At 39.1% G+C, this 13,267-nt stretch overlaps 1 protein-coding gene across 2 annotated transcripts in view; it reads right to left on the bottom strand.

The window, feature by feature from the left end:
• UACA (uveal autoantigen with coiled-coil domains and ankyrin repeats) overlaps positions 1-9,904 on the bottom strand; it is an 83,376-nt gene extending 73,472 nt beyond the window's left edge. For both annotated transcript variants that reach the window (XM_065941751.1, XM_065941749.1), the window contains exon 1: positions 9,669-9,904. In XM_065941751.1, the coding sequence (XP_065797823.1) occupies positions 9,669-9,749 (81 nt within the window). In that variant the 5' untranslated portion in view covers positions 9,750-9,904. The remainder of the gene's footprint in view (positions 1-9,668) is intronic.
• Between the last annotated feature and the right edge of the window lie 3,363 nt (positions 9,905-13,267).

Below are 13,267 nucleotides of genomic sequence, written 5' to 3' on the forward strand. Positions count from 1 at the left end.
AGAAAAACTACGACTAAAGATACAACCCAGGGATCAGGGTAGCTGGGCGTCTCAGAGGGACTCAGCCAACTGACTTTGGTATGAGACAGTCCTCATGCTCACCACAGAAATCTAGCCAAAAAAAAAGGAAAAGGCTACGTTTGTTAGCCTTCAGGAACTTCACTCCTCTGGACAGAGAAGAGAACTCTTTCTAAATCTCAGCTACTAATGGGCTAAACATTATCAATTGGCTACCGATAGACTGACAATGGGTCCAAGGTGGGGCAATCTGCAAGGGGACGGGAGAGCAGTTCCTGAGAGCGGAGAAGAAAATGAAGGCCAACATTAGAAGTTTTAAGCCCAAGAAAGAAAGTCTGACAAATATGAGCAGAACTGAAATTTTCAGTCTCAAAGTAGTTATAATTTATACAATGACAAATAATATCAATACAAGTAGCTATTGCATGTTCCTCAACAGAATTCCAAAGATTTGTTCCCAGCAAAATAAGCCAGATTCTGCCTATTTGTATTAACCGGTGGGAAGAGTACACTGATAGATGTGAATGACACCATGGAATGATAAGCTCATACAGTGGTAAATATAAAATACTAACTACAATGCCATGTGGTGAGGCCAAAAAATAAAAATACAACTATAGCTTCAACTCTATCAAATACACGAGTAATGTCTTCCACAGCTAGCAAAACAGTCTAAATCGAGGATTCTTACAATGCTTATAAGAATTATACGAATTGCTTATAATGATTATTATAAGCAACGTAAGCTTATAATGCTTCTAATGTGCTTATAATGATTATTAACAAGCACCTTAAGCTTTCAAACATATTTTTCAAACATCATCATCAGAACTTTGAACTATTCATCCAAGCTATGAATCAGTGTACTCTAAACAAGGCTAAGATGTCAGGATACAGGAGCATGGAGACAGCATTCTCTCCGGCCACCCTCCACTCCCGCCTTGAGAGTTACTACCTCCAGCCTGGGACTGTACCTTCCCCACACTGCAATCAGGTGCAGGGGGCTTAGTGGGACTGGCTCAGGGCAAGTTAACTGGATGACTGGCAAGTCACAACTTCTCTGGTCTCAGATGACCCCTGTTTCTCTAATGTACTCCCTCTTCTCCGTCCCTTCCAGCACTGTTATGATTCAGGCCCTCACTAACCCTTGCCTATCCTATGGTAGCAGACTCATAAACAATCTGCCCACCTCTAAGACAGACCACCTCAAATCCATCCTGAACACAGCTACACAGTAATCCATCTAATAAAACACCGGTGATCATATGATTCGCCACTTCTGCATACACAGGACAAAGTCCAACACTAACAACGTGGCCTATTTTAAGCCATTCCAAGATTTAGCCCCAACCTCCCTTCCTGACTAGCTCCCCTTCAATCCCTTGCTGATTATTTTGGTGGCAAAAAGTTGAGCTGACAATTCGACTGCCCCTTCCCCCAACTCCAACATTTCTCCCCTTCATGCCTCTGCTCTTGCTGTCCCCTCTGAAAGGAATGTCTTCCTCTCCGGGATCACTCCTACCCACTTCTTTTAAGCTTCAGATGAAGAGGCTCATCCTGCAGACTGGTGGTTGGGGGTGCCCAGGGGTAGGGGAGAAGAGTTGGGAAGCAGCTGCTTAATGGGTACAGGGTTTTCTTCTGGGGTGATGAAAAAGTTTGGGAACCAGAGATGGTGCTAACACAATACTGTTAATATATCATATGCCACTGAATTGTTCACTTTAAAATGATTTGTTACGTGACTCTCATCTTAATTTTAAAAAAAGCAGCAGCAGCTCACCCTACAAAAAAATACCAAAAACCTTCACCAACTCCTCAGCCCCAGACTGGATCGGCACCTTGTGACGCCTCTATCACAGCACTTATTACCTTGTATGATCCATTTATAGAGTTCCTGCACAGTATTTTGAGCCTCTTTATCTTCTTCATCTTCTCATCTCCCTGGGCTTGGCCTAGGCCCTCAAGAATTAATTTTTAATAAATAAAAAACAGAGATACCGTTTATCTCCCTGGGGGCAAAAAGCGAGGGGCAAATGATCTTTTGAAGATTTAGGTTCTATAAAAAGCCTATAAGAGCATGTATTAATTGGAAAGAAAAAGATCAAGAAGACTGCTATCTATCTGGTTATAAAACTCAGGTGAGATTTTTCAGGGAGTAATGAAAAGAACTACCATTTATTGAGTTAACTGCAATTATTAACCCCATTTTCCAAATAAGGAAACAAAGTATATTGAAGTAACTTGCCTAAGGTCATAAAGCTGGTTATTGGGAGAAGCAAGATCCAAGTTCAAGGCTACCAGACTTCAGAGCTTGACCCTACAACGCTAACACACTACCCGCCCCTTCACATTGCTCCAGGCATAGTTTCAAAAAATATGAACCGTCTGGCCTCCAGTGTGCCTTCTCTAAGGCTGAGAAAACACTCTACTTTCCACATTTTTCTACTTATCCATTGCCACAAATGTTGTTTATATTTTATAAAATGTTTTTAAAATACAGAATGTTAACTTTTTAAAAGAATCCAACAGTCAAAAAAATAGAGGTGAATCATAAAAAAATCTCCCATTAAAAAAAAAAAACCCTCTCACGTGTCAATCAGCACATGTTTGTGAGCTATTTCTCATGTCATAGCAGAAAAGATCAGAGAGCATCAGCCTCACTAGAACCACAGCCACAAGACTTCCCCACTGGTGAGGCTGGGGTATTTTCATGATACCCCACCCTCTACACAGGCTAAGTATCATGTGGGTGAGAAAACTATAGAGAAAACCAAAACAAGCTAGAAGAAAATTTACAGACACTTTTTTTTAGTTTAGAAAGCATGATTGTTTTATGTCCTTCCTCCCTCCCCCCCTCTTTAATAATACCAGTATTTGGTAAGAAAAAAATTAACCAGAAGCCAATGAGACTTTTTAAAACATGCTTGTGCATCCGAAAGGAAAAACTTTACTACAGAAGTAATGTTGACCTTGACAACATATCAATAAGGTCAATATTAAAAACATATTTCCCCCCACCCCAAAAAGCATATACCCTTTTAGACACACATGTACACAAGCATGCATGCACGTGTGTGCGCACACACACACACCCCTTTCCAGACAGTAAGCCAACAATTTTTAGCTCTATTGGATACTCAGGACTTACTTCACCCATACATCCTCCAACTAACGCTAAAACTAAGGATGATGGGATAATGTATTGGGTGAACATACACATACACACAACAGCAAAAGGCAAAGAGGATGCAATATGACAGTATTAATATCAACAATTCAAGACAAAATTATAATGGGACAAATAAATTCAAGATTTGTATAATCACTAGTTAGACTTTACAATGAATATAAAATAGCCAGGAACCTTAATATATCAATTAAAACAAAATTAAGCACATAAAGCAAAAACTATTTGAAATATAAAGGGGAAAGGACTATCTTTGTATAGTCAAAGATACACCACTCTCAAAGCTATGATGGGCCATAAAATAGCAAAAATAGAGATATAGAGCTCTCAAAGATCAATGTGAACAAGGTATCAACAGAAGGAAATGGTCAAATAACATGAAAGAACCAATAATCACAAGAATATTGTCATACTCCCCGGACAATAAAGACACAGATTAAAGCAATAATATTTTGGCTGATAAGTAAATATTTTTTAAATCATAGTATGATTATTGGAAGGGTATGGGGAATGCAACTGCTGGATAGAACACAAAATGGTTTTGAGGCTTACCTTTAAAGGTCTTCCTTCTGCCCAAATACCCTGCCTCCCAATTTTTTAGGTCTTTGGCTTAAGACACAAATTCCATAGCTTTCAATTTGAAATTATATCAGTTCACGATGGTTAAAAACATGGTTCCAGAGTCAGACCACCTGGCTCTCCACTTACAGCCATAGCACCTGGGCAAGTAAATTATTTAACTTCCATCTATAAAATGATGGCAAGAGTACTCACTTCTTAGGGTTGCTGTGAGGAGTATGTGAGTTCATGCAAAGCACTTAAAATGATGCCTGGACATCCATGTTCAATAAATATTGGCTATTTATTTTTAAGAAAATTCACTAGCATTTACTGAGTTCTCCTAATGGGACATTTGAATCTGCTCAAATCATTTCAAATTACTTGTAGTTTTAAGTACAAAATGTCTTAGAATCAAATATTATTCAAAAACATACACATATCATTACTGTGGCATTAAGGTCACTAAATGCTAAGTGAATAACAAAGAGGTACTAAGGAATCTTTCAATAAATAGCGTTACCTGCGGTTTCAAATCTGATGAACAGAACTACAATTGACTTGTTTTGTTCTTTATCTTCAACTATATTTTGTTTACTACAATGAGCATGTGTGACTTTTATGGGAAAAAAAAGATTTTTAAAATCAACAGCCATTTATCCTCACTGGTTCAGTCAAATATCTCCTCTCTCTTAAGGGCACCTGCCAGTCTGATTCCATTACATAAACACAGCTCATCAAATCACAGCCCTGGTCAGAGCTTTAGTCACTCAACTATACTGGTTCATGTTTTACACTTCATTTTAGAGACTACACTATGTGGAAATAAATTAGTCCACATCAACAATATTCAGGATTCCCGAGAATATAAAAAAGCCCAACAGACAAAACTATTTTTGTAACTACAAACAAGTAAGTTTACTCTTGTGTTTTTGTGTTATATTTTTAAACCTTAAAGACCTATTACTTTTTCCAACTATATAAAAACTATGTAAAGCTTTTACATGTTTTATGACTTAGGAAGAGACAAAATGCATATATTAGCCTATCATTTTGCTTATAATTTCAGGAAGTAATTTCAAACATCTATTTTTAGGCAAATTCATTACAGAAATCAATTTGATTTCTCTCACACAGATAGCTCATGCAGGTGGAAATTTTCACCAGTTTGTTAGATCCCTTATGAGAGGACAGACAAATGTTTGCATGATCTGTAACAGGACAGTAAAGATTTCCATATGATACTGACCCAGAGACTACATGAGTTATGTTTAAATCTAATATTCTGGGATCTAGATTTCTTCAGCAAGGATACAACCATAAGTGAAACAGTTTGATGAGAACAAAATTTTGCTGGCTGTTAGCTAATTCTAGAGGAGAAGGGATGAGTGGGAACATGAACTTGTTATTAACAGGATAATTTCTGAAGATGAGACTTAACTGACTCTAGTCAGAGATCCCTCTAAACAATGGTTAAAACTTGTCAAGAAATTCAAAGTTTTAATTCAAGGTAAAAAAAAAAAATAGAAAGAAAGAAAATCTTCCTTTCACTCTTCTCGCAAGTTGTCACCCTCTAACTCCTGACTTTCACTGGAATCCTTGTAACTCATCTGTACCATCCTTTACAAGAACACCAAATTTTGTTTTCAAACCTAATACTCCCACAATTGGCTATATAATTTCACAACCCCAAAACACTGTGCTCACTTCTCTTTTGCCCTCAATGCCCTTCAAACTCTATGTGACCCATGTTCAAGCTTCACCTTTCTACCTTTATCCCTGACCCCACCCTGTGATCTTAATTTTCACATTACCACAAAATCATCAATACAAAAATAACAATAACATCCTTTCAAACACACCCATATCACTGAGTGGAAAACACAAATGCCTCATTCTCAAAATTACAACTAAAACAAAATAATACTTAGTCCTTTATGCTTTTCAAAACATCTCAAACTTCTGCTCTTGGTGGGAACCAAAAGAAGTTTTTTGAAGATTTTTCAGTTGCTATATTTGTAACTCTAAATTCTTTTAGAAATACCAAATTTTTTTTCAGGGTACTGAGACATTAATGAGATGCTTTAGAACATATTTGGTTGCTGATTTATAAAACTGATTGCCCCATTTTAAGAGCAGCCTAAAGAAAGGACAGCAAAAATCATCACTGCGGAACTTCCCAGGTCAGAGATTAGTAGTATAGGTACAATTTAAAACGGAACCTCCTTCCAAAATGTGTGCTTGTAATACTGGTTTGCAGTAGTCCTTTTAATTACTACTCAAATTTCCTAATCTGAACTAGGTGAAAATGGAACAAGCCTATTCTCATTGTACACATAATTGTACACATAATTGACTGTATGTATAATTGACTAGATCTGAAGTAGCATTTATAGTTATTTAATTATCCCTTTCAGAAATCTGAAATTCCAATTTAGTAATTAAAAATAAATCTGACAACAAAAATTGTCTTATTTTATGATTAAAAGATGCAGCTATCTCTAGATTTAGCTAGTAAAGGGCACACACATGTATTCTATGCACAATTTAAAATTGTGAACTATATTTATTTATGTGTATAAACACACTCTCTTTTAGTGAACTCAAAACTCACTGACATATTTATAACCATGTTACTACTCAGAATATTTGAAATTCCTTATATAGTATATAATTATAATTTAGCATGTTACATTAATATGCTGTATTTTGCATACATACTATAATATCATAAAATATTTACATAGTTGTTTATTTCTAATGAGTCTCCAAATAAGCTTAAATATTATAAATGCATGAAGAAAACTATTTATGAAATACACTTTTTAAATCTTTAAAGTACAAATTGTGATCATTTCCGTAATGATTAAATGAATGCTTTAAGATTCAATTAGGCAGCCACAAGGGGAAAATGGGAGAGAAGGAAGAAAACAAGATGTATACCTCTTATCTTACACCAGAAAAAATTCTATATGGATTAAAGAGTTAAATATTTTAAAAAATGAAACAAAGACTAGATGAAACCATCTAGAGATTTTTCTTTATTTTTGCTTAATATGGCAGAGTGGAAAGGCCAAGATATAAAAAGTCACAAAATAAAAGGTTGATAAATTCAACTGTATAAAAATAAGCCACACTCTGCATAGCAAAAGCCACCATAAACAAAGTCATAAGACAAAAACCAATGAAGAAGAAAAATTCATATTGAAAAGGCTAATTTCCCCGATATAAAGTACATACAAACGAAAAGGAAAGAAATCGACAACCCAATACAAAAATGGAAAGAGTAAACTCTTCACAGAAAAGAACATGGAAGGGGCTCTTAAAAACATGCAAAGATGCTCAACTTCACCCACAGTAAAAGAAATCCAATTCAAACTATCCCGAGATACCATATTTACTTATCAGGCTGGCAAAACTTAACAATTTGAACAAACTTTAAATAAAGCATGTGAAATAATACTTTCTTATACACTGGGTATATGATGCACAAGTAAATTTAACAACATTCTTTAAAACTACACATGCACATGTCCTTTAATCTAGCACTTACACTTTCAGGAATTGATCTGACAAGTATACACACACATGCTTGCAATATATATAGGCTTATTCATCATAGCATTGTACATTATAGCAAAAGATTTGATTGGGGATGCTCTAAATGGGCCTAGATACTACAGTTTAAAAAAATATATGGAACAGCAAGTACAGTGTATTACCATTTATATAAAGAGTGAATACTTATATTAATATTTGCTTGTATATGCTAAACTCTCTCTGGTGGGATATACAAGCAACTGATAATAACACCAATGGCCTCTGAGGAATGGTGGGGGGCAAGCAGAATAACTGAAGTACACAGGTGGGAGACGGACTTTCTGCTGTAAATAATTTTGTTCCTTTTAAATATTAAGCCATGTGCTATATTATCTATTCAAAAACAAATAAATTTTTAAATAACTTTGAAAGCAAAAAGATTTTTTTAAATGCTCAATCATAACAATACACACACATGTGACCAAATAGGACATTAGGGCTTATGGTTTATAGACTGAAAAGCAGAAAGAATCTATTTCCCCCTGTTCCTTTATTAAACTCTATCAATATTTAGTTTGGTTTTATTACTCATCATACTTATATAGTTTCATTTAAATATTTTACAAAACATATTTGAAAATTTAGCTAAAACTGAGAGATGTTCACTTTTTCTAAGCAGGTAGGTTCTATTTTTTTATACCATGTATTTCTCTTTATTTTTTATGACGGTATTTAAAAAAAAAAATAACAGAATGCCCAGTGTAACAAGTGCTAAAGATTTACATTCAGAAAGATGCATTTTATGTGCTGAATGTATAAAATGCAAACTGGCATGCCGGTAATATCAATAACAACTACATTCTCTGCATCTCTAGAAGAGAAAACAGGCTAAAATTAAGGTGTACAAACCTAGTGCAAACCAAATGGGGTAAAACATTGTGAATAATCCTAGAAAAGTATACTGGTAAAGCTGAAAACAACCTGCACTACAAAGAAATTGAATCTTCACCTCAACTATGTATAGTGATCTGATATCATTGAATCACTAGTCTGTCAATTATTTTCTTTTAAAAAATCTGAAAGTAATCGTCCCTTCTATGGGCTAATTAAACAAATTCATGCCATATTAACCAATATCAAATCATCAAATATCATGCTATCTGAAACTATCCCTTTTTTTTTTTCAATTGGGAAGTAAAGAGCCAAGTTTCACCACAATTTCCTTAAAGCCCAAGTAAAATCATCCTAGAAGTAGTCAAGTGGAGAGAAAGGCATAATTCTGAATTCACTCAAAAGCCAAAGCAGATTAATGAGTAGTCTCAAAAAAAGCATTTAATCATTTGGCAAAACCTATGTAAAATTATTAAGATCTGTTTTAATGACTCCAAACGGACAACCAGGCAGTTTTGAATATTACATCTCGGTAAACGTTTCTGACTCTCAAGACTTTTAAAATAACGTTTATTCCAATAATATATAATGTGGAAGATATAGCCGTTCTTCTACTTGCCAAATTATCTAAATCCCAACATCTGCAGTCAGGCTGTTTCTCAACATTTCTGTTCTCCTGCCAACTACAGAGAGGCCCTGAGAACTTCTCAGCGAGCAGAGGCCGGGCTGCGGATCACGGCCGAATGCAGGTCTCCGGGGTCTGTCTGTCCCACAGGTGAGACTTACAATTTCCCAACTTCACCACCACTTTCAGGATCATCACCCATTTGGGGCTTTGTCTTTGTAACTATGCCAGATGCATCTGCCTCACTCAGATATCAAACTTTTGTGTTTGATTCTGAGTCCCTGTGATCCCGCAACAGCGGCCAGCACACGGCGTCCACCCAGCCCAGCAGCGCTCACCCACGAAAGGTCCGGACTCCGGACCGGGCGGCGCCGGGTCCACTGCCCTGCCCACCTGGACCGTGGGGCGCCAAGCCCCCGCCCGACCCGCAGGCCCGGGGACTGAGGGGCGCCCGCTGTGCCCAGCAGAGCCGGGCCGGGACTGAGCGCGCGTGGGATGCGGGGGTCAGCCGGGCAGAGGGCAGGGCTGGGGTCACCGGAGAAGGGCCGAGGTGGTGGACAACCCCGAAAACACCGACTTGAGGAAGAGGGGACGATCCAGTCCTAAAGGCCAGGAGCTTGGAGACCTAAGGGTGAAGGGTGGGGAAGGGGCCGGAGAGCCCCGGAGGCGGCGGCGGGGAGGTTCCCGGGGTCTCCGGGCCAACGCGGAGCCCTGGTCTGAGGAGGGAGGAGGAGCCGCCGGGGCCGACCCAGCGGGACGCTGTGAGGGAAAGCCGAGCAGAGACGGGCTCTGCGGTTCGCGGGAGGGCAGCGCCGGGCGCTCGGGGCGCGCACTAGCCACGGAACTCACCGCGCTGACGGCGGCGGCGGCGCCGGACGGCGCGGGGCCGGGCGCGTCCTGCCTCCTCAGGCGGGACTTGAGGCTCTTCATGGCCAAGACCTAGCAGTCCCGCTCCCGCCGAGCGCGGCGCCCCCGACCAGCGCGCGAACCTTAAAGTCAGCCTGCTGGAAACGCGCGGAGGAGGCGGCGGCGCGGGCGGTCCCGGCCCCACCTGCCACCTGGGGGCCCCGGGCTGCCGTCGGCTCCGAGCCTGCGGCGGGACTCCCCTCCCACAGCCAATCCGCCCACGACCCTGGTGGGGATGGGCTGGCTCTGACCAATAGGAATCCGGGAAGGGGGAGGGACTTCCCTTTCAAACTTAATAACACCCTTCCTCTCGACGCAGGAAAAAGTTTGGAACTTCAGCTGGGGAAGCGATGGAGGTGAGCAGCCAGCGATGTGGAGCGAGTCTAGAAGCTCCAGGCCATGGGCACCCCGACTACCTGGGTGATGGAGCGTCAGGTCTAGAGAGAGCATGGAGCCTAGCCTACACCAGCTCTCTTCTACCCGGACTCCCCTCCTCTCTCCACCCACGTGCTCTTTCCCAAGTAAATTTCTCTTTCTTCCGTCTGATCCCAGAAAAGACTCTTGGTAATATTCCATGGTGTATATGTACCACAGCTTCCTTATCCATTCATCTGCTGATGGGCATCTAGGTTGCTTCCATGTCCTGGCTATTATAAACAGTGCTGCGACACCATGGAATATTACTCAGCCGTTAAAAAGAATTCATTTGAATCAGTTCTAATGAGATGGATGAAACTGGAGCCCATTATACAGAGTGAAGTAAGTCAGAAAGATAAAGAACATTACAGTATACTAACACATATATACGGAATTTAGATAGATGGTGGCGATAACCCTATATGCAAAACAGAAAAAGAGACACAGAAATACAGAACAGACTTTTGAACTCTGGGGGAGAACGTGAGGGTGGGATGTTTTGAAAGAACAGCATGTATATTATCTATGGTGAAACGGACCACCAGCCCAGGTGGGATACATGAGTCAGGTGCTCGGGCCTGGTGCACTGGGAGGACCCTGAGGAGTCGGGTGGGGAGGGAGGTGGGAGGGGGGATCGGGATGGGGAATACATGTAACTATATGGCTGATTCATGTCAATGTATGACAAAACCCACTGAAATGTTGTAAAGTGATTGGCCTCCAACTAATAAAATAATATTAAAAAAAAAAAAAAAAAAAAAAAAAAAAAAAAAAAGAAAAGACTCTTGGTCACCTGCACACTCACCGGCTTCCAAGAACAACTTCCCTTACATCGGTTGATGTTTCGCTAGACAGATCCCAGTATCTGGAAACAACTCCTCGTATCCAAAACTCCAGGGGGAAAAAAAAGGAAAAACAGACTTTGAAGAATAAGGTAACAGTTGTACAGAAGTGTTAGGAACAGATTGAAAACGTTATAGAAAATCAAAGCACATGTTATGTGCTCAATAATTATTTGTTGAGTCCAGAGTCCACTGCTTTGGAGGGTAAGAGTTGAAAGTTGGAGGGGGAGAGCTTTAAGCAAAAATGACGCACACGGTCAAAGTGCTACATAGAAAGTTGTCAAAGAAAAAAAAATTGTCTTTTTTCCCCCCAAAATTATGGTGTTTCCTGTAGAAACACGTTACAGGTGAAAGTATACAATGAAATTAATTCATCCTGTCCAGAAATCTGGATGGATAAACAGGCAAGTGAGCAACACCCAATAATTTGCTGTTATGGTGACATCTTCAGAAGTCTTCCTGGGAGTCAGTTTTTCCCAGGGAAATATTTATTCTACCAGTCACCCATTTGAAAAGATAAACAGTCCCCATTTCCCACTAACAAAGGGCTCCTTTTGTCTGAAAGGTCAGTTGCTTCTTTGGAGTTTCCTTAGAATAACTAAAGATTTTATTCAAATAGTGTAAGAAAGTTTTCAGAACTGTTTTGGAGAGACAACATTCCCGTGTTAACCCTTAACAAAACACTAAATAACAGTTAACTACTTGAGAAAATTATTAAATTTTCTCTTGATTAGTTCTATGGAAGTAAATTTTCTTCCACCTCCTTCCTCAAGATCTACAGTCATTCAGTTTTGTTGGCTGTTTATAGTGTCTGTGGATAGCTAGTTACTCTCTGTCCTCATCTGCCACTGCAGATCCAAAATTATCTCATACCTGGATGTTATAGAAGCTTTCCAACAGAGTGTTGGTCAGCTTGCTGACCTCTGAACTACCAATCGTCAAAAGATTTTACAAAATATTCCTCCTTTGCTCAAACAGCTTCAGCGCTAATAAAATTTAACTCTTTTACTTGGCATTTAAGGCCGTATAATATGTACCCAACCCTGTCCTCCAGCTGACACTCCAAGCAAACTCTTCGGCCCATTCCTCAAGCATGGGTCTTGCCTTTTAATTTTCACATCTTTATGCATGCTAATCCTTCCTCCAGTAATCTTCTCTCTGTCTACATTCATCTAACAAAATTCTACTGCCCCCCCACCAAGAATGATCAGAAGAGAGCACAATGGGAACTTCTGGAGTATTGTACTATTCTATCTGGTTATATAACTAGTGTGCTGATTACATAACTAATGTGTTCAGTTTGTATAGAATCAGTTAGCTTGTAGTTTTTATGATATGTGCACTTTTATATATGTTATACTTGAATTTAAAAAGTTTTTTAAACTCATACATCCATTCCAAGTGTCCTCCCCTCTAATAGAGCATTTTCTGATCACTCAACTGAAAGTGATTTCTCCATCTTCAGAATGACTAAATTGAACTTCTCAGATGATACTAACACATATGTTCTGAACAAGCATTATTTCAGTACTAGACTTCAAACTCCTTAAACCCAGGGAGTAACTGATCCATGTTTGAATTCTCTAGAGTGCTCAGCATGTATCAGGTGCTTGATAAATATTTCTGAATAGATTGATGCATTTTTTGTTGTTGTTGTTACTAGACTGCATTACAGTTTTTTGTTTGTATTCATGTAACACAGGATTGCTGCTTTCCCTGTGGTGAATGCTGGGTGTCTCTTGAGCATCCAAGTTCTCGGAGTCCTAGTAACTGGTCTCTTTTCAGTTGTTACTGGATAAAGCAAAGGAAGCAGACAGCCACAAGTACAGCTTACATCAGTTTCCAAAAATGCGTGGGCAAGTTATTTTTATAAACTGTCTGCATGATGCCCCATGGTGTCTGTGTTCAGTGGCCTTTGTGGATTTTTCCAGGCTGGAAACTTGATAGCTGTTGTCTGCGTATTCCCATTCCAGAGCTGCTAAGTAAATAGCACTGGTTTGAATGTGCAGTACATCTTTTTTGTATTGATCTAGAAGCTCTGCACATGAAGTAAAGGCACTTTTATTAGTATTCAACCAGACAGGTGTTTTTTTTTTTTTTTAACCATTATCACTATTATTTATTTTTTATCATTTTATTACTGTTGTTTATTTTTTATTATTTATTTTCTTCAGAGCAAAAGACACTTATCAAATCCAGATGGAATTTATTTGGTACCATGCTGAATCTATGTGATTTTTTGTTGTTGTTTTGCTTCTTATAATATATGAGGTCTGGAAGGCA

The sequence above is a fragment of the Muntiacus reevesi genome, chromosome 7 (genome assembly GCF_963930625.1).
Source record: "Muntiacus reevesi chromosome 7, mMunRee1.1, whole genome shotgun sequence".
NCBI classification, from domain to species: domain Eukaryota; kingdom Metazoa; phylum Chordata; class Mammalia; order Artiodactyla; family Cervidae; genus Muntiacus; species Muntiacus reevesi.